The 22,686-nt window shown below is 40.2% G+C and overlaps 1 protein-coding gene across 3 annotated transcripts; it reads left to right on the forward strand.

Moving 5' to 3' along the window:
• The first annotated feature begins 1,112 nt into the window (after positions 1-1,112).
• Positions 1,113-19,216, forward strand: crema (cAMP responsive element modulator a). Of its 3 annotated transcripts, none has more exons than XM_034132081.1 (8): positions 1,113-1,195; positions 2,923-3,048; positions 3,384-3,495; positions 6,198-6,291; positions 6,390-6,532; positions 9,240-9,392; positions 15,932-16,091; positions 17,600-19,216. In XM_034132081.1, the coding sequence occupies exons 2-8, from the start codon at positions 2,944-2,946 to the stop codon at positions 17,742-17,744; spliced, it is 912 nt and encodes a 303-aa protein (XP_033987972.1). In that variant the 5' UTR covers positions 1,113-1,195; positions 2,923-2,943; the 3' UTR covers positions 17,745-19,216. The 3 variants fall into 3 exon arrangements, with proteins under 3 accessions (XP_033987972.1, XP_033987970.1, XP_033987971.1); XM_034132079.1 differs by having other exon boundaries at positions 3,384-3,516; positions 6,203-6,291; positions 17,600-17,873; XM_034132080.1 differs by lacking the exons at positions 1,113-1,195; positions 2,923-3,048; positions 3,384-3,495; ... (1 more) ...; positions 6,390-6,532; positions 9,240-9,392 and adding an exon at positions 13,401-13,688 and having other exon boundaries at positions 17,600-17,873.
• Positions 19,217-22,686: the final 3,470 nt, after the last annotated feature.

The raw sequence follows: 22,686 nt of genomic DNA on the forward strand, positions 1-22,686 counted from the left end.
TTTAGAAAATGCTTGAAAATCCATCCTAAATGCTGGAATAAATACATAACTTTGCACATTTGCTATTTTAAAGTGTTGTTGCGTTTTATGCCAGCAGATGGCAACATTACTCTTGTCTGTAAACATGTGATTCACCATAGAAAGGAAAACACACAAATACGGTCAAAAATGGCTATGAAATTTGCCAGATATTTATTATTGCAGACTTAAATTATGTTTATTGTTTAAATTGACATTACTTTTTGTTCTTGTATTGCTATCTTGTCCTACCTTTAGTTTGATAGATATGTTGGAAGACATTAAGGTTATTTAAGGTCGATTCATATGTTTTAATATTCAGATCTATCTGGAATTGAATGTGTTTAGAGGCATTTTAATAATGTATTTGTTTGTGTTCATATTTGTTTATGTTTTTTTTTTAAGCACCTTGAATTCCTTGTGTTGAAATGTGCTTTATAAATAAAAGTGGCTTGATTTGCCTAATTTGTTCTTCTACAGTTTACTAAAAATATCCTTAACTTTTACTTATAATAATACATTTGTGCAACTGCGAGGTACAGTTTTTTGTTATGGTTGTTAACGAAGAGCAATGTGAAACGAACACGGAAGTAGGGTGGGAGTGAATAATCTCACTGCACCTCGCCCCTCTTGACCATAAAGGGATCATAGACTGTATATATAAAAGGGATTACATTAATTTAAATAAATTCAGAAATTGTGTTGAAATATGCTACATAAATACACGTGCCTTACCTTGCCTTACGTTCTCCCGTTACAGATTACTAAAATATCCTTCGTTTTACGGATAATCATCCATTTTGCAGTCTAACTTTATATACGTAGGCTACTCATAATAACTCTGTAAACAATCATGTTAGGTCCAAAACCGAGTACAACATATTCGTTAAAGCAATTTATTTCAATACATTCCAATACACTGAAAAACGATGTGCTACTTTGCTGTAAAATCATTTCTGTTGACATATAAAAATACAAGGAAGACAATTATTTCGCTTGTTGTTAACGAAGTGCATAACGAACGTGGAAGTAGGTGGGAGTGATTCATCTTGAGGAACCTCGCCACTCTTTGACCATAAAGTGAGCCGTTGGTCGACATTTTGGGCACAGCATCATCAGCGCTGACGTGAGCAGGGCTGTCATTACTGTAGTGACGAGTCAAACTACGTATTATTCGGTAAGTCACTGCAAAGCTGTCACAATTTTCTCACTGCCTCTCGAGAAGATTCTATGTGCAAAACACGTCTAAGAGGCCACACTTTGCATTAAAACTGTACTTTAACAACATGAATCAGCGAGTCAACACGCAGTTAAAAAAATGTTCTCAGGCTGTTTCCTTTCTGTTCAAGTTTACAGAGACGCGTCAAGTTAGAGAAAAAGAAGATGGAGACCGGAAGTTGTCTTTTCAAAATAAAAATATTTATCAACGATTTTTGTTCCAAATCCGTTTTAGATATAACTTTGGTTGTGTCTAAATAGTGTAAATAAAATGATATACAGTGTCACATTATATGCTAAAACCGTAAAAAAAACGAAGTGGAAACTTTAAAAACGTTTACTATTTACTCAACTACATTTATTTTACCAGATGTATTATTTTTTGACACAAAATAAAAGGGAAAAACCTTTAAATATACGATTATTTGTCATAGATTCAACCATCCAACATTATATTTAGGTAACTTTACCATGAGTTACCACAGATGTTGCTTTACTTTTTACTTTAGAAGGCATACTTATTATCCCCTGACTTTCCTCTATTGGAGATAAATAAAGAATGCCTTCTTCTGTTCTTGTTCTAATTTGTAATCTCTTTGGATTACATATTTGCATTATCAGGGACATTTCGCTTCTCTTAGTTCCGGATAGTAGACAACTTATTTTGAGAACGCGTTAGAACAAACCTTTATCAAGCCCTTGTGGTTGAAAATAAGGGCCCCACATGTGTTCATTTTGGAAATAGTTGGACTACGACCCTCCTGGTTTTTGTGACGTTGGTGTTGACATCAGTCTTTGTGACCTATACCATTACAACTAAGTCAGTATCTAAAAACTATGTGTACATTCAAAAACACATGTAAAACAATTTGATCCCTTCTCTCTCTCGTCACTCGAGGTGTGTAATGTTATTTTAGTCTGCCAGCCCCTCCGGGTGGCTGCCACACAAAATGAGCATGAGGAATGGATTTGTCACACACTGAATAGACAATCAGTGCCAACAGAGATCTTCATTCAGATGTATTTGACTCACAAACAAACCCTTGGAGTCTATTTGACTGAATTCAAAGTGTCCTCATTGTGTTCAGCTATTCTGACAACACATTTCATGGAAAGATCTTCATTAACATATATGAGTATGTGTTTTTTAATAATGTTTTTAGAATCAGGACTCTAGAAAAATGACAACTTTTCAACTCTAAATTCCACTGAACTTTGGTTCTTGACATGTGGAAACCTTACATGCAATATCAATGAAACTGACATGAAATAACTACTTTGAGGTGGCTTAGAAAACAAAGACCAGAAAACCATTTATATGCAATATAAACACTTGTTTGCAATTGTACAGTGCTTTAATCACTTTATGTAAATAATACATTGTTTCATAAATGTCCCTAAACGTATTTTTGATGTCCCTATACTTTAATATGCTATTTATATCACTCAGTTTACTTAATTTGCTGCTACACATCTTTTTTGCCATGGTTATGTACATATTTGTCTTTATTTGTTTTATTTCATACCAATGTCTGCTTTTATATTTAGCTATTGCTTGCCTTTTTTACCTGCTATGCCACTTTTGCTGTAACACTATATATGTCCCCGCTGTAGGACTAATAAAGAAATTCTGATTCTGGGTGTGATCCTGAAAAGACAACATTAGGAACGTGTTTTTTCTGTCAGTTTGTCTATAGGTGAGGGACTATGGACGGCCTCAGTGTCTCCTCAGTTGGACGGCAGTTTCAAGGACTTCCGATGGAGAGGAGAAACCACAGTGACGACAGTTCCTCTTCTGCAGATCCTGCTCAGGTAGACAAAGTACATTTCATTTACAGAGAAGGAGAAGGGGTCCTGCAGGGCGTCAGTGTCTGCACACTTTATACATTTTCATCTATAGGAGCACCTTTCAGGGTCTTCAAAGACACTTTACATGCTAAAATTCATTAAAAAAACAACACACTTGGATGTTCATGGAAAAGTCTCAAATAAGTTCAGCATATCATGTTTAGTTTTATGATACAACATTCCAGTCTATAATTGTTGACTGAGATTCAGTTTCTGTACTTTTACCTACCACATAATGTTATTGCGGTAATATAGTTTTTTGTTTTTTAAAAGCGTGATGGTCTGGGTTGTGCCTCCAGGTGTCGGTGAAAGGAGGGTCTCCAGGAGTGACGGTGGTCCAGCTGAGTGACGGTCAGATGCTTCAGGTCCACGGGGTGATCCAGGCCCCTCAGACCTCCGTCATACAGGCCCCACCCCGTCCAGACCGTCCAGGTGAGAGCATCAGACACATCGGCCATGATCTGGACCAGCTTCAAATTATTATATATTTTTCATACTTTATTTTTAAGTCGTTGACACATTACAACATATAGGTCATCAGAGGCAATACATTACATGAATATGTTCACAGCAATTAGTCCAGTACCATGGGGCACCGTCCCCCAAAACGGGCTCACAACAAATGAAGTGTTGATTCCAGTCCAGCATAAGAGGCTAGTAGATACATGTACAAAACAATTGTAGGGTGGTCATGCAAACAAATCGCACACAGGAAACCAGGAAGAAGCCACAGATCAACAAAAACGTTTCGAAGTAGATTTTATGTTCGTTTTTTGTCAGGCCTCAAGTCAAGAATCAACTAATCGAGGACATGTTCTGGCCATTTCTCAAGTCTCAAGTATTTTATTTGAAAGGATTTGACAAAAATCAAGATGAGTCTCAAGTCATTTCACGCCAAATCTACTGAAATCTACATGGAATTGAACCCATTATACAGTATACATGTAATCTCCCTTCAAAGCCACCAGACTCCATTAACACTTTAGCTCCCAGAACTAAAAACCTTTATTGAGTTTATTAAGTTGTCTTTTGTCTTTTAAAGGACTAGTTAGGACTTTGTTTCTTGAAATGAAGGGCATGCCAACCTCCATCCACAATGGGTTATACACGAACAATGGATAAGTACCTTATACGACCCCACTTTAAAACATCCAAACTACCCCCTTTGAGTCTCAAGCCTGTTCACATCATGTCTCAAGCTAAAGAACAAAGACATGGGAAGTTCCTCATGTTAATGTCTTGAGTTTTATTTAAAGTGGACCTATCATGCTATATTTGAATAATATAGTGTAGGACCATACCTATATAAGGCATATTTATACTTTTTTTTTTTCAAAATACCAAACAGATCATGCATTTTAGCCATGCCTCATTTTGCTCAATTTGACATTTTTTAGCTCTGGATTTGCAAGGGCTGATTCAGTGAGAACAGCACCATCTACAGGCCTGGCATATGTACTACAGCGTCTCCAGCGCTTTCGAACGGCAATGTCCGTGGCTGTCTCCTCCTGATTGGTGGAGTTGGCCCAATAGCCGTAGCGCCACCGTCCTGACGTCAGGACAGTGTTCAAATCTGGATCAGTTTTTATCAGATCCGTTGCAGCCCCCTTTTTTAGAGATTTGGGTATGGAGGAAAATAGAGAGGGTTGTGTTTTCTGACACTTGGTGAGTTCCCCTGGAACACCGGGGACACATATTCATGTAGAAAAGACGTACAAAAGTGCATTTTGCATGATAGGTCCCCTTTAAATAATGAGAACAGTTGTCTACAAAAATGGAAGTTGTGATGTCAAAGTGAGTGTGATAGTGAATGAGTATTTACGTACCAGTTATGCAGAGTATGTGTTAATAGGATTGTTGATGTGTATGAGGTTTGAGCTCCTCAGTCTAACCTTCAGGAGATGTTGCGTCTGGGCAGGAGAAACTGGGTAACACTGAACAAAAGTCACTATGGGATTGTTCTACTAAACAATGTGGAGGTGTTTCAGTATTTCCAGCACTTGAAAAAAATAGTTTTTGGATGCGAAATGAAAAATGTTCCCTGTTGCGGGTATTGGCAGGCAGACGCACTAAAAACAATACTGCTCCACTTCTGCTTGTTACACCTTTTTTTGCGAAAACACAGGCGAAAAACAGTCCAATCGGGAAGAGTAGTGCAAGTGTGATTTCTGATCTGAAGTAGCGTAGAAATTGCGACAGAAAACCTAGTAGAAATGGGGTCAACACCTTACATTTGGCTCCTACACTGCCCCAAAATCTGTGACCATGGAGCAGCCGATTTTCTCACATGATTTGCAGAGCACAGGATACTCTGTCGTTTCATGAAAAGAGTATCTTTACATGTAAATAGGTCACAACGCAGATCAAAGCTGTGAACTAAGTGAAAATACAGACGTCAACATCAAAGTGGTTTTGTTGACTGATTTCCAATTACTCTGTAGCTCATATCAGTGAGTTTCATCAATAACAAGTTCCATTTAACTGTGGTATTGGCTGATATTTCACAGTAATATTTAAATTGTCATAGAAATGAATATCCTGTGTCACTGACTCAGTAGTGTTAAACCAGTTTATTATTTGCTTTCAACATTTGGAGGCGGATTCCCAGGCAAATAATAGTTCGAAATATGACACAATTAATCTCATTTAGCTTCTTTTATCAACTTCTGCTTTGCGATGGTAAAACCTGACAACCATATGCTTAACTTCCACTCCCATAATTATCAATAAAAGCATGTATTTATCCTGGCATTCATCAGACTCCTCCTTTGTTTGGCACAGACATTGTCGTTTAACAGGGCCAAAGCAGCCTTTGTGTGATAACAACTACGCACCAGTGTGTGTCATAAAAGCTTACTGATTCATGACAAGTAATCATTTCAAAATGCATGTTTGTTATTGTTCCAACAATGCCCTTTGGGTCACTTTGGCATGAGCTGTAAAGACTCTGTTGAGAATTGTTTCTTTGACGTCATTTCTTATGAGAAATACATCCCAGTTTACTCGCAAACGCCCTGTGTGGGAAAGCAACACCACTCAGTGATAGCACAAATCACCAGAGAGGTTGCCAACATTCATATTGGACTACTTTTAAATACTGCTTGTTTTTATATTTCAGATTGCCAGTGTCGCAGAGCTGGAGCCCGACCAATCAGAAGCAGACACTCAGAAGAGGCGGGTGCTTCTCTCCAGGCGTCCGTCTTATCGGTGAGAGACTTCAACATGATGATGTGTGAAGAGTTACGTCTTGATAATGTTGAACTGTCTCTGTGGACTCACTTTATTTGACCTCTCTTCTCCTGCAGAAAAATACTGAATGAGCTTTCATCGGATTCACCGGCCGTTGCTAAAATCGAAGAGGAGAAGATGGAGGAGGAGGTGGTGGTGGTCTCTGCTGCCGAAGCAACAGTGCCCACCTCCATCTACCAGACCAGCGCAGGACAGTATAGTTAGTACCAGTCAATCAAACTTCATCCATATAGCAAAGACTACATTAAATCAATACTACTCCTCCCTTCCCAGATAATAAACCAAGTATCATATAATTTACAGATTGATAAAAAACTTAATTAGGCCGTATTATTATTTTTAGGGGTTTTCCTTTCCTGTAATTTGTTAAATAGGTTTTTGTGCATGTAAATGGTCTGGAAAGGCTAAAAATCCCAGTGTTTCTCTTCCACACACTCCCCCCCCACCCCCCCCCCCTCCCTGAAACGCCTCCATTGGACTCCTTTGTTTACTACCAGAACATACTGACTAAGGGATGCTCCGATCGCCAATTTTGGGGCCGATACCGATCGCCGATCCCGATCGAGTGGGCGGGCCTATGGGGATCTTCCATTTAAAGTGATGTTTAAAACTCAGTTAATAATGGGGCTCATTCACTGGAGCTTCCACAAACAACAACCAACATAATTATTACATTCAAATGAAGTACATTATTCAAGTTTACATTCACTTTGGAGAATAACACGGGAGAAATGAGCGGAAGCGCTCTCTTTATCTCTCTCTCCGCCTCTCTCTCCCCCTCTCTCTCCCCCGCTCTCCTCTCCTGACAGCCCGTCAGTATCTCCTGCAGCTCACTGATCCAGTAATGAGTGACCCGACAGTGAAGAATAAATATATTTATAACTAGTTTAGCTTGTTCCAGAGGTAGATAAAATAGCTAAGTGTGTTAGGTCTAACTCTTAGTGTGTGTTTCGCTCCGCTCACCGGTCCGTCACAGCTTGCGGAGCTGCAGGATTTCTGCTTCACACACACGTTGCATACCGCTATTTTTATTGTCTTTTTCGGACACCTTAAAATACTGCCAGACTGGGTGAAGCCATTTTGGCGAGCTTTCTTTTGCCGCGCACAGAGAAAAGTGTCATGTATTTTACGTCATGCGATCGGCTCTCGCGACCGGCATTTTTAGAGAGCACCGATCGATCGGAGCATCCCTAATACTGACATAATTATATAACACTCTATTGGCTAGCGCTCCAACACATTGTACGTGATAGACTAAGGGTCGGGACATCTCTAATCAGAGCAGACTGGGCTCTGGTTTTCAGACAGAGGGTGAAAAGAGGTGCTGCAGCACAGACAGTATGAGAGAAATAAAGAGCTTTTTGAACATTAAAGCATGGAGACATGTCCCAGTAGGAATATTACAGGGTCCCAGTGACCCAGCATCAGGTCAGTGTGACCATGTAAATATTGAATTTCCTGTAAAAAGTAGCAAGGTAGACGAGGCCTTCGGCTAAATCGCAGGTTTTTAATCAGTTCACTAAATGGCTCCGAATACAAAAGTAATCAGCCTTGGTGCTGTTGCCATGGAGAACATGCATAACAACCACAAGCACAAATCCAAGCTCCAGCATATTCCAAAAGCCCTGTTGTCAGAAAATAATCCATTTTATTTGCTGCACTTGCCCTGAGCAGGAACACATTTTTAAGCCTGGTGACAAAATATGTCCTGCTTCAATTCTCCATCAGAGTTCTGATTTATTTCTCTCATAAAGTATATTACTGCTGGCTTAAATATATATATGAAACATTTTATTTTACTAAAGACTATGTCATGTCTACTGAAGATTCGTCTCGCACTTTTTATGAGAAACACAAATGAAGCTTTCGTTTTTTAAACCCTTAATATCTGATTCAAGAGCTCTCCCACTTGCTTATGAGTTTTCTTTAACTGCAGCCAGAGATGGCAGAAGTACACACATCCTTTACTCAAGTAGAAGCACACATACTCGTGTTTAAAAATACTCTGGTGTAAGTAGAAGTAAACACATCCTTTACTCAAGTAGAAGATACTCGTGTTTAAAAATACTCTGGTAAAAGTAGAAGTACTGACTAAACTTCTTTACTCAAGTCAAAGTAAAGACTTTGAAATGTACTTCAGTAAAAAGTACCCATAACTAGCAGCTGTTTTAAAGAGTACCTGACCTCCCTTTATATTAATAGAACAATAATGTCATTGTTAGCTAATGAATGTTTTCCATGCTGAACAACGGCAACATGACAACGTTTTCATTGGTCCCTCTTCTTTAGAGAAGACCAGGAAATGATGGATACACGGATCGTGTTCAAATCAATAGGCACGCAATGACTCTAAATAATAATGATCACGCCACCAAACACACATTCAAACTAAAGGAACCAGCCTGTTTGGAAAATGTGAGAAGTAGAAAGTACAGGTATTTGTGTTCAACATGTAAGAAGTAGAAAGTACAGGTATTTGTGTTCAACATGTAAGAAGTAGAAAGTACAGGTATTTGGGTTCAACATGTAAGAAGTAGAAAGTACAGGTATTTGTGTTCAACATGTAAGAAGTAGAAAGTACAGGTATTTGGGTTCAACATGTAAGAAGTAGAAAGTACAGGTATTTGTGTTCAACATGTAAGAAGTAGAAAGTACAGGTATTTGGGTTCAACATGTAAGAAGTAGAAAGTACAGGTATTTGTGTTCAACATGTAAGAAGTAGAAAGTACAGGTATTTGGGTTCAAAATGTAAGAAGTCAAAGTATAAAGTCATCAGAAAAATAAGTAGTGGAGTAAAGTACTGATACCAGAAAAATGTACTTAAGTACAGTAACGAAGTATTTGTACTCCACTACTTCCCACCTTTAACTGCAGTTTAGTAATCACTGACCTCTGACCCCACACAGTTGCGATCTCTCAGGGGAGAGCCATCCAGTTGAACCCTGGAGTGGAGGCCCTTCAGGGGGGGGGTGCCCAGACCCTGACGGTGGGTAGCTCCTATCCAACCGGAGATGCCCAACAGCAGATCTTCATCCAGGGAGGACAGATGCTCCTCCAAGGTAGGACTCAGATGATTTAAAATGTCATAGGTCATGAGCAGGACCTGTGAACTCACGCTTGCTATTTCTTGTCATTGTAAAAGTTATTTCTTTCTGGTTGTTTTGTACAAAAAAAGTATTTGTTTAAAACAATGAATCCAATATCACGGATGCTGATGACGATGACCTAATCTTTTATTTTTAAGAAAAATTCATGCTAGAGCGGGTAGGACCGGTTTATTCCCATTTCGCCCTCTTCCCATTCTGCCCCTTCCCTTTCTGCCCCTTCCCATTTCACCCTTCCCATTCTGCCCCTTCCCATTCTGCCCCTTTCCCCTTTCGCCCCTTTCCCATTTCGCCCCTTTCCCATTTCGCCCCTTTCCCATTTCGCCCCCTTTCCCCTTTCGCCCCTTCCCATTTCGCCCCTTTCCCATTTCGCCCCTTTCCCATTTCGCCCCTTTCCCATTTCGCCCCTTCCCATTCTGCCCCTTCCCATTCTGCCTCTTCCCATTCTGCTCCTTTCCATTCTGCTCCTTTCCATTTCGCCCCTTTACCATTTCCCCCCCTTCCCTTTCTGCCCCTTCCCATTTCGCCCCTTTACCATTTCCCCCCTTCCCTTTCTGCCCCTTCCCTTTCTGCCCCTTCCCTTTCTGCCCCTTCCCTTTCTGCCCCTTCCCTTTCTGCCCCTTCACATTTCGCCCCTTTACCATTTCCCCCCTTCCCATTCTGCCCCTTCCCATTCTGCCCCTTCCCTTTCTGCCCCTTCCCTTTCTGCCCCTTCCCTTTCTGCCCCTTTCCCATTTCGCCCCTTTACCATTTCCCCCCTTCCCATTCTGCCCCTTCCCATTTCGCCCCTTCCCATTCTGCCCCTTCCCATTCTGCCCCTTCCCATTCTGCCCCTTTCCCCTTTCGCCCCTTTCCCATTTCGCCCCCTGTCCCATGAAGCCCCAACAACAGCATGGGAAAGGGGCGAGATGGGAATAATTTAGGGGCGAATTGGGAAGGGGCGAGATGGGAATAATTTAGGGGCGAATTGGGAAGGGGCGAGATGGGAAAAGGGCGAGATGGGAATAATTTAGGGGCGAATGGGGAAGGGGCGAGATGGGAAAGGGGCGAGATGGGAATAATTTAGGGGCGAATTGGGAAGGGGCGAGATGGGGAAGGGGCGAGATGGGAATAATTTAGGGGCGAATTGGGAAGGGGCGAGATGGGAATAATTTAGGGGCGAATTGGGAAGGGGCAAAACGGGAAGGGGCGAAAGGGGAAGACAGACACCGGTAGGACCAGAAACGTTGTTAAGCTTCTTCTTGCCCCTTTTGAACATGACAGAAACTATCTGAGAATTTTTTTTTTTTTATACCTTGAACGTTTTTTTTATTTTTTTATTTTGCTTCTTTTTGTTATAATTATTTGTTCAATAAATTGACTAATAATAATAATATGCACCTCAAGAATTGCATTGTGGAACATGGAAGGAACCTGATTACTTCCATGAGGAATAACATGTATCCCTGCGCTGACATGGGAAAGATAGAGGCCGAAATGAAAATCTATGTGAATCCAATTGAACATGATAATCCTCAATTGAAATCATGGGATTAACACCAAGAGAAAAATGAGGGATTGTGTCAAAGATGATGTACAGGCTACACTCACAACCATTGGAGCCAGTACATTAACAGCAAGGCAGAAAACACTCTTTGTTCACTCTTTAATAATGTCCGTATGATTAGGAATATTATTATGACAAAGTATACTGGTTGACTTTATCCTAGCACCAACTATTTTCTAATAACAGGTGTTCTTAAGGTGTCTTCATTTGACAAGAAACTATTAAATGAAACAACTTTGATCAGTTTTATAACAATGGTTATTAAATCAGAGAAGGCTTTGATCAGGTTTCTATCGGTCCCTTTTTGTGGTTTGGTATGGTTTCTCTAACATTTAACCTCTGTTGTTGAGACTTTCTAGCTTCAGGGTTCTTACGATCATTAAAAACCTGGAAAAGTCATGGAAATTCAAAATGCAAATTCCAGGCCCTGGAAAAGTTATGGAAAATAATATTTTTCCCAAAGTTTTGGAAAAGTCATGGAAATTTAACTAAAGTTGCATCAAATATAATTTATATTTTAGCTAATCGCCGAAATATTAATACTATAACGATAATAAATACTGTATCGTGTAGTAATGAAACATAAAATGGCATTTAACTGACGAGGTGTTTTGCTGGTGAGAGATTTTAGTTGCTTTAGCGTGTAGAAGCTAGTAAGCCTATTTGATTTGTTTTAGATAGGCACAACATGTTTCATATGCAGACCTTATATCCTGTTCCATGTTAAAATAAACAATTTTCAGTGGTACTGCTGAGAAAGAGTAATTTTTTGGTCATGGAAAATTAGGTAAAGATCATGGAGAAGTCATGGAAAGTCATTGAAAATCATTGGTGAAAAAGTTTATGAACCCTGTAGCTTTCATAGTGACATATCCTTGAACATGTATCTGGATAAGGATACAACATTTACATTTACATAAACACAAAGACCTTGTCATCGTGGATATCATTTCAGCTCACTGAATACTGAAAAAACTGAGCGTCAGAAAAGAAATACTGGAATTTAAGTAGATTGGAAATGACTTAAACACAGATAAGTGTGCAGTATCAATAATACAAGTCAGAAGTGAGCTGACACGTCTCTATTTCAGTATATTACATTTTACCCTAGCACTTATTCTACAACACTCAAAGAACACATGCTTTGGTCTCTCCTTGAGTATAGTATTTGAAATCCAAAAACCAGCATTAACAGGATTTGTGAATTAGTGGTCTTGCTCTGGACCTGCCAGCTTTCTAGAATCTGTCTGGGTACCAAAGAAAGACTTTAAATAAATGGATTATGTCAACAGATTTCACATAACTGTTTTTAGGTCAGTTGAAAGCAATAATATTAAGTTGAACCTAATATTTTTTATTCAAACTTGATATTATTGCTTTCAACTAACCTTATACAGTTATGTGAAATCTGATGACATAATACATTTAATTAAAGTCAACGCTTCAGTGTTTAGACCAGTGTAACTTTGTTTGGCTCCACTCTGATTTGCCACAAATCCTGTAAGAGTTCATCTGAGGTCTGGGGCTGAGGTAATATCAATAAAACTATTGTAGTTATCGGAAATATCGCATCACTTCCTGTGTGGCAGAGAATTTCCCAGCAAAACCCATCAGTCAACGGTGGTTTAAACAGAAAATATATATATTATTTCTGTTTTTACGTACGTTTTGGCATCTTATATACACATTTTCATTTTGCCTACTGTGTTTCCATTTTTACTACGACTGTATCAACACAGTTTATACATAGAAAGAAGAAAAAAACTACAATTAAGATACAAGAAAATGCAAAAAATCAACAAATAAAACTAAGAAATATTGATAAAAAAAAAATATATATATAAAAAAATACAAATAAAATACTAATAATATTTTTTTTTTAAAGGGGGGGGATGGGGGAGAGTTGTGATATACTGGGATGATTCAGAAGGTGTGGGGACATTTGGATCACTTCCTTTTATATAATATACAGTAATAGCAGAGCCTGAACGTTTAATAATAGAACAATTAATCAGTCTAAAGTTTTAATATATATGTTAGTTGTTCCATCTGATAGATTTCCCACACCTTCACACAGGCTTTATTAAATAACTGTTATGCTGAAACCTGGTTTTTGTGGACCTGTTGTGACGTCTTTAAAGTAATTACCTTTAATGTCTCTGTCGTCCCTCCTAAAGACTCAACAACAAAAAGTCCAATCACGGTGCTCAACAGTTTGCACGGCAGCCGCTTGGGACACAATATCCTCTTGTTTGTCGAGCGTCTCTCTAGTTGCGTCACTCAATGCTAAAAATACTCCACTACCAACCCCCTCCCTCCCTCCTTTCCTCCCTCCCTCCCTCCCTCCTTTCCTCCCTCCTCCCTCTCTGCCTAGCGCACATTGTGTTTCGCCCGTCTGATCCACGTAGGGGAGGGGGTGGGGGGTGGGGGGGGGGAGGAACTCTAATCCTGAGTGTTTCACTGACTTCAGCAGGCAGCGATGATGTCACCGTGATGTCAATGCCTGTAATTGTAATCGCGCTGCAAAGTTGACGAGCGAACACTGTGGTGCGGGCAGAGCGGAGAGGGGAAAGGCAGGAGAGGAGACCAAGAGGTTGTTGTTAAAGGTAGAATAAAAAGAGTTTCTGTGCTGAGGTGTTCTGCTGCCGCTGGGCTGGATTATTGGAAACAAGAGATGGCTGTCACCGGGGATGAGACTGAGTCAGGTAGAGTTCCTCTCTTTCAGGTTTCTTTAAGTCACTTTTCTTGTAGATTTGTTATGCCGCTTTCACAGCTATGTTTTTCTAGGGTTACAACCTGCAAACAAGCGGTGAAAAGAACATGTTGTTATGGTATTTGGATCGGTTTTTTCCCAGTGTAAGAGCAACACTTTTTCCACAACATTTGAAATGATTTTCAAACTTTTACTTAGTGCATTGTGAAATGTTGCACACCGCATGATTCTGTCCTTCCTATTTCACCACAGGACAAACACTAGGACAGTTTAGGGTTCTGTTTCCCTTTAAATGAAACTAAAAGCAGGTCAAAAAGAAAAAGCGTTTGGTGAGTTTGCTCAACTATATTCCTGTCAGTGTGTTTCCCGCTGTTACACACACACACACACACACACACACACACACACACACACACACACACACACACACACACACACACACACACACACACACACACACACACACACTCACACGTGCATAGAGTCTGTTCTGTGAGACGGCTGTCAGGCAGAAAGGCTATAGAGAGAGAGAGAGAGGGGGGGGGGGTGGGTGGGGGGGGGGTGGGGGTTAAGATAGTTGTCGGTTTGACGTCACTCCAGTTTCCTGGAACCGAGGCCAGGCAGGGGAGAGAGAATGCAAAACGGGCGAGTGAGACGCACACACTGACGTCAGCGCAAGTCACTCTGTTATCACAACGACAGAGAGAGAGAGAGAGAGAGAGAGAGAGAGAGAGAGAGAGAGAGAGAGAGAGAGAGAGAGAGAGAGACGTGCGTGTGTGAGTGTGCGTGTGTGTGTGTGTGTGTGTGTGTGTGTGTTTACACCTGCTGTGCCTGCTTCTTAATGTGTGTGTGTGTGTGTGTGTGTGGAGAAGAGAGAGGGGGAGAAACTTCTCAGGAACAAAGTGAAGCAGAGAAATCTGAAATGTCGAGGCACAGCAGGCAGAGCTGTTCACAGTTGAGTCATTTTTTTTGATGACTCAACTCAAAACAGCACGTCAACCACATCCAGAAAGCAGCTTTTTTTAAGAATCAGAAGCACTGTTTCTGACTTTAAACTACAGGTTAACGGCAGCACACACCAACTGAGATGAATCCTTGATCATACATGAGGTGATTCAAGAGCAGGATGTATTTATTAGTGCACACAGGTACTGCTAAAAACCAACAGTGCTGTGTTGAGACCCGTACATGTGGAACTGAATAGTAGTGTATCTTAAAAAGAGGAATTTTATTTTGTTGGAGCCAGCATCTTGTGGACATTAGAGGAACTGCACGATTCAGTCAAAGGTTTCACTTCTTCATGGTCTTTTCATTTCTTCATTATGTTTCTTCACGCTTTTAATTGCAGCCTTGTAACATGCAATATTGTGTTGTGTGATAATAACCTCTGACAAAGACGCAAATGAAGACCATTTTTTCAACACGTCATGAGAGCAAATACCTGTTCATTTAGACAGTTGTTGTCACAGGAAATGAATCTGTTCAGGCAGGAAGGAGAGAGCGGGTAAGAGCTCTTGGCTGAAGTTGCTTTCCAACAACCTCTGGTGAAAATAAATCATGTTAACTTTCATTCAAAGTTGAAAATGCATTCTGTGTTTAAAGGGGACCTATCATGCAAAATGCACTTTTGTACGTCTTTTCTACATGAATATGTGTCCCCGGTGTTCCAGGGAACTCACCAAGTGTCAGAAAACACAACCCTCTCTATTTTCCTCCATACCCAAATCTCTAAAAAAAGGGGCTGCAACGGATCTGATAAAAACTGATCCAGATTTGAACACTGTCCTGACGTCAGGACGGTGGCGCTACGGCTATTGGGCCAACTCCACCAATCAGGAGGAGACAGCCACGGCCATTGCCGTTCGAAAGCGCTGGAGACGCTGTAGTACATATGCCAGGCCTGTAGGTGGTGCTGTTCTCACAGAATCAGCCCTTGCAAAAACAGATCTAAAAAATGTCAAATTGAGCAAAATGAGGCATGGCTAAAATGCATGATCTGTTTGGTATTTTGAAAAAAAAAAGTATAAATATGCCTTATATAGGTATGGTCCTACACTATATTATTCAAATATAGCATGATAGGTCCACTTTAAAGAGATATTGAATAAAATTGGAGACATTTGAGAAAAATAAAGGTTTGTGAATCCTGTTTTTTTATTATTTAAGAGAAATAAGAGCAACAGAAAGTGACCGGACTGTGGATTGTTAATGTTTTCATGCATCTTTCCCCTACAGCTGCCACAGGAGACATCCCTGCCTATCAGCTGCGTTCACCAAACTCGGGCCTGGCTCACAGCATCATGATGGCTGCGTCACCCGACAACATGCAGAGCCCCCCCCCACCACACACTGAAGCCATCACCCTCAAGAGGGAGGTCCGCCTGATGAAAAACAGGTAGGAGCTGCTGCTGGTGGTGATGAAGGGAAATGAGCTTCATTAAACAATTATAAAAAAAATGCAGACACTGAGACTTCATCACAAGGAAGAGTATTTAGAGTGCTCATAGAGGGGAGCAGTGATGATGTGTTTGATCCGGAAGGTTCAGAATCAGAATTATGAGTCCCACAGAGGGGAACGTTACATTGTTGCAGCAGAAAAGAGCCAAAGACAGCTTAATGTTAACTAAGAAGCATGCATACAAAAGTATTAAACATACAAAAATTATAATAAAAAAGCTCCTGTAACGAAAAGTCAATGGGATTGTTTTGTTGGATTGTGGAAAATTGCAGAAAATAAGATCCACAGGTATACGATCATCTGCAAATATTAACACCACTAAAGGAACTGCAGCACGGTCACATGACTTCACGCCACCTCCGATAAGCTAAAGGTGGCTAACGTTCGGCGTGAAGTCGTCTCAATTAGCATCCGTCATTTTTAAGACACATAGAAGCCAATTTTAGCCAGACACATCTTTGAGAAATAAACAAAGTATGAAAATCTCTAAATCAATCAATCAATCAATCAATCAATGTTTATTTATATAGCCCAATATCACAAATGTTACATTTGTCTCAGTGGACTTCACAGTTTGTACAGAATATCAGTATGACAATACGACCCCCTCTGTCCTTAGACCCTCACATCGTACAAGGAAACACTTCCAGAGAGAAACCCCACAGTTTAAAGGGGAACATGGGAGAAACCTCAGGGAGAGCAACAGAGGAGGGATCCCTCTCCCAGGACGGACAGACGTGCACTAGATGCCGTGTGTAAATCAAAGAGATAATACATTTTACAACATAGGTAGACCAAATGTTTGGAAATGCATGTGTCTATAATAAGAAGATGAATCCACGAGGATGTCAACAATCCTGTGGGAGCCATCAGGGAAGTAGTATGATGAGAGTCAGGCAGGACCACGGTGATAAAAGCTTTTGTTAACCATAGATCTCATTTCAGAGTCTAATCAAAAACACATTCACAAAACCGTTGAGTTCAAGATGAAGAAGTAACCGTTAGCTGTAAAAAAAAAAAAAGACTCATTCCTGCACCTCTCTATGGCTTTAAAAGTCTTACTTCCTATCCTGCAGCCACTCTGTAAGAGGTTATTTCTCCAATTAGGGAATCTTATTTTGGGATGAAAGTGATTTCACTGGTCAACAGTGAAAGTGTCTCGACAGTAGTTTGCCAAAACAACAAGACAGAAATACTGCATAAGGTCAAAGCTGCAGCGAACTGCTTTTATGGATGTGCAAATGTTTTATTGATTGTTCAGGATTGATATAGGGAAATACTGACGCACATAAACACATGGTTGTCAGGGAGAATACGGACATAACAGCAGGAGCAGCTGAACAATAACACTCCCTTGCATTCTGCATAGCTTGCATTGTTTCTGGGGACTAAATTGCATTTTCATCAAACATCTCCCCCCCCCCCCCCCTCTCTTTCCTCTCCAGGGAGGCAGCCAGAGAGTGCCGTAGGAAAAAGAAAGAGTATGTCAAATGTCTGGAAAACCGCGTGGCTGTGTTGGAAAACCAAAACAAGACCCTGATTGAAGAGCTGAAAGCACTGAAGGACATTTACTGCCACAAAGCAGAGTAGCGGTTTGTGGTCATGAGCTGAAGACAGTGGCGTTTACAAGCTGCGACAGCAAATAGAAAAACGACTTTGACCGTCTCTGCTCACTCAGGCCTGGTTTACGCTGAATTCAGAAGTGTTTCGGGGGGGGGGGATTTAAACAGCTGGAGCTGGCCGGGTTTTCGCTCTTGTTCTTATCTTGTGCTCTTTGCATGTGAAGACTCAAGTGTCGTTGCTGTTGCTTTTGTGCACCGGCCAATGAGAGCCAGCTGACGAAGAGGAACAGGAAGAGGAAATACGGGTGCTTCCTGAAAATGTACCGTTTCGAGTTTGCAGAGATTAACGGGAAAAACATTGGCGAGTCAGCCAGGTCGCTCAACCAGCAGTTTCTCTGAAGAGACGAGGTGCCGCTATCAGCTGCAACTCATCCCTGTTTTCCTGATCAAATCTGCAGCATTCACGCTTCTGTTTCGCGGCAATTCCATGCATTCCTTCACACTAACAAGCAAGAAATGTCTTCAAGTAATTTAAGTAACATCCTGGAGTAGTTTTTTAGAGACGTGTTTGATTTGGTTTCAAAGAAAAAAAGAACATTTACGATGAATATCCTTTTATTTTTAGCAGACGACACAGAATATAATATATTTTAAACAAATAGAAAGGGGCATTATCTGAATCAGAAGTTATTTTAAAGTGAGTCGATTGTTTAAAAATGACAGAGCACAACTGCCCTTGAGTCAAAGCACAGAAAGTACCAAAGTGTCCGTGTGGATATTATCAGAATGTATATTATATTACGCTTATTTTAAGAATTTCACTCCACAAGTTTATTGTATATTCTGCAAAGCATCATCTCGCTTTACTGTCATGCAAGCTTCAGTCTTATTTTTCAAATTATGGATATCCATTGTGTTTTAAAACTGTATTAGATTATGGCTGGATATTGAAATGCTCTGTTTAAAGGGTGATGCCAATTTCTCTTCTCTTTTTGTTGATGTAAAGAAATTTTATTTGAATGATAATATATCATCTTGTGTTTCTGGTGATTTTGAAAAGTGCTTGCTTTCTCTGTTTCTGTAGTTGTTGAGTTTGTTCCAATAAATATATTTTATTGAAGAAGAAAAACACCTCCTAATGTAACAGACGATCTCTTATGACTGCCAAAGCTCTTTTAGTAAAAGACAAGTCTTTAACTACGGTTTGTCTCTGCGACAACACAGTGATTCATCCTGTGGTCGTCTTGTTGTGTAACAACCAAATGACCGGTATGTTTTGTATTCACAGATAAATAGCCATTTTGCGAAAGTCTACGAAAACACAGGTGATAATACAATTCAGGTCTTTTCTTTGATATCAACTCGGTCAAGTTGATCTGGTTGTGGATTCTTGCTGTTTCAACCCTTTTACCAGTTGTTCTCCTCTCAGTTTACTTCCTTGTTTGAATTGTAAAACCAAACCCAATTTTTTTGTTTGTCAAATAAAATATTCAAATGTGACATCACTGTGACTTATTGCTCACCCCACACTCAACACACTCGTCTTCAAATTAAAGGTGGGGTAGGTAATTCACTTCAGAAACACTTTTTGTTATATTCCATGGAATGCTCTTGACATCCCGATAGCAATGATAGCACAAACTTATCTCGTGCCCTCATTGGTCATGTGCGCCTTCGTGTGTGTTGGAGGAGGGGCTCTGTAAGGAAGTCAGCCCCTCCTCCAACACACACGAACGCGCACATGACCAATGAGGGCACGAGATAAGTTTGTGGCACAGATGGAAGGCTGACAGGCAGGTAGGCCATCCAGTTATTTTAGCCGGGCCGGCTAAGATGATTGGTCGTGCTTTTTACAGTACTACAGCTTCCACAGATGACATCTTTTTATGTATTTTTTGTCAAAGCACTTAAGATATTCATTGCTATCGGGATGTTAAGAGCATTCCATGGAATATAACAAAAAGTGTATCTCGAGCCGGTTTCTCAAACTTACCTACCCTACCTTTAACTGTGAATTCAATGCAGAATATAGTGGAAACGTTTTTGACTACACTCAATTAAAGTAGCTTTTTGGGGTTTTCCCCTTTCCTGTAGTGTGTTATAGGTTTCCGTGCATGTAAATGGCCTATGTTCCTGTTTGATTTTGAAAGGATAGACTATTCAATCAAGTTGACTTTGACTTCTCTCATGTTGAAGCCCCCTATTCAAATGTAAAGGTTAGACTTACACAGCATTTAGCATGTAGTCATTTGACCTCTATTAACTTTGCTGCCAAATCATCAACTCCATTTCCATTCTTCTTTTAATACCCTCATAGACATAAGGCCACAGTCACCCCACACACAGTAAACACAGGTCAAGTATGCACTGTTGTTCCTGCATAGTGACTTCTTGCATGCTTAAGGCGGTGCAGTAACGACTATAGAAGCAGTTTATTTTGTCTCTTCTTACACCAGTGTAGCTCAATGGGAGGGGTGGTGCCTTTTATTGTTTACCAGCCGTGTTATTTACTGTTGTCCCTAAAGGTCACATTTTACATAAGTTCTATGTTAAAAGGAGACACAAACTTTGGCTTTTACTTTGGTACTCTGCCAACAAAGCATCCCGTTGCTCAACGTCTGTATCGCTTCATATCTCACCGAATGGGATTGGAAGAAAAAACGAAATTTCATAAACCAGTGAAATGAATGTTTGAAGGGCATGCACATGAGAATGAGTAGTTTCCATAGCAACTCCTGGTGATAAAGCATTGACCTCGAATTCGTGTTGACTCAAATTGATGTGTTTCTCCATCTCATAGGTGCACATAAGCCCTCTGCATAAACATACATGTATCATGTTGTCACGTATACATATTGTATATGAACACACACACACACGCACGATACACTGCATGGAGACAAACTGCAAAAAGAAAACACACACACACACACAATACACTGCATGGAGACAAACTGCAAAAAGAAAACTCTCACACACACACACACACACACACACACACACACACATACACACACACACACACACACACACACACACACGATACACTGCATGGACACAAACTGCAAAAAGAAAACTCTCTCACACACACACACACACACACACACACACACACACACACACACACACACACACACACACAGTAGCTAATAGGTTGTTGAAAGGGAGAATGCCTCCGTGGAAAACCTTGAAACTAAAAGAGACACTCCTCAACATTGAAACATCTCGCTTATCTCTCGACTTTTCTTCTCTTGAAATCTTACATGAATCCCTAGATTAAAATTACATTAAGCATGGTCTCATCACTTGTGTTTAACTTGTGAGTCAAGTATCAGTCAATGGATTTAGGGATGCCAAATTGTGGAATGCCTTTTCCCACCCTTTCCCTCTATAACACGTTACAGAAAACCCCTCAAAGACCATTTATCTGCCATTTTTAAACTGCTTTTTTCTGTATATGATATCCATGCATCCATGTCGTATTACCTTTTATGTTTTGTTTTGTTTCACTCAAAGAGACATTTAACATGACTATCGCTTAGCTTTCAATGCTGGTGTATAAACCAGTATCCCCCTCACAAACAAGCGCACACTCAAATCCACACATACTGTATCATGTTTCCTTCATTTACATGTTATTGTTGTTGCTTTATGCCACCACTATGTCATTCATATTATATTTTGTATATTAATCTTGTGCTCTCTACAACAATGTGAATGTTAACTTTATTAACATGAGGCTTCATAATAGCCAAATGGGTTTTCCGCCTCTTCCTGCACTGTACATTATTTTTTAATTTTGAATAAAACAAAAGTTAAAGGTAGGTAAGTTTGAGAAACCGGCTCGAGATACACTTTTTGTTATATTCCATGGAAAATCCAAAGTGGAATGGCTGCAGGCTTCAACCTGCGCTTAAGAGGGTCACTGCCGAACAAAGGGGGTTCAGTCAGTAGCTGAGAGGAGGCACACACTGAAAGGAACATGGGGCCAAGGCAGTGTGTGTCTGCGTGTGTGTGAGGCAGGGGAAGTGAGTGAGGGTGTTGCAGGTTGGAGTTTTAATTCAACAAACGTTTCGATGAGAGCGTGTGTCTCATTTGTCTTGAATGTATTACTTCCTTTACTTTCCCTCACATTTTTAGAGGGAATGTGTCTAGCCATTATTTCAATAAAGTAAGGTTTAGGGTTAGGGGTAGGTGAGTTTTGGATGATGGTTGTAGCTGTAGTATCTTGGACTAAGGATGTGATATACTGCTCAAATAATAACAAGATTGGTGATTTACAACTGGTTGTTACAGTGTTTTTGGACCTGTGTATCCATTCCTACCTCCTTGCTATTTAGGCTTTGTTTCTCCTGTCATGGTGTGTTATAAAATCACCATAGTTCTTAAAGGTGGGGTAGGTAAGTTTGAGAAACCGGCTCGAGATACACTTTTTGTTATATTCCATGGAATGCTCTTAACATCCCGATAGCAATGAGTATTTTAAGTGCTTTGACAAAAAATCCATACAAAAATGTCATCTGTGGAAGCCGTGGCGCTGTAAAAAGCACGACCAATCATTTCAGCCGGCCCGGCTAAAATAACTGGATGGCCTACCTGCCTGTCAGCCTTCCATCTGTGCACAAACTTATCTCGTGCCCTCATTGGTCATGTGCGCGTTCGTGTGTGTTGGAGGAGGGGCTCTGTAAGGAAGTGGCAGATTTTCTCCGGTTGTGTATTTTCAAATTCTAGCGATCTCGAGCCGGTTTCTCAAACTTACCTACCTTTAAAATTAGAAAATTAACAACTGGGATAATTTAACCTCACATTAATTTCAACATTTCAAATACTTAAAAATCAGTTTGGTATTATTTTAAAGTTTCAGTCAAAGTGGTTTGCAGTTTAAAAGTGCAAAGTTGTATTTCTAAAATTGACTGTATGTACACAACCACTAAATCCACAGCATGTATTATCTTCACCCTGCGAAGCCT

This window comes from Trematomus bernacchii, unplaced genomic scaffold, assembly GCF_902827165.1.
Source record: "Trematomus bernacchii unplaced genomic scaffold, fTreBer1.1, whole genome shotgun sequence".
In the NCBI taxonomy this organism is placed as follows: domain Eukaryota; kingdom Metazoa; phylum Chordata; class Actinopteri; order Perciformes; family Nototheniidae; genus Trematomus; species Trematomus bernacchii.

Coding starts and splice junctions, on each gene's coding strand:
- crema (XM_034132081.1), top strand. CDS start 2,944: ATGGACGGCCTCAGTGTCTCCTCAGTTGGACGGCAGTTTCAAGGACTT. Junction 3,049..3,383: donor CTTCTGCAGATCCTGCTCAG/GTAGACAAAGTA, acceptor TTGTGCCTCCAG/GTGTCGGTGAAAGGAGGGTC. Junction 9,393..15,931: donor AGGACAGATGCTCCTCCAAG/GTAGGACTCAGA, acceptor TTTCCCCTACAG/CTGCCACAGGAGACATCCCT.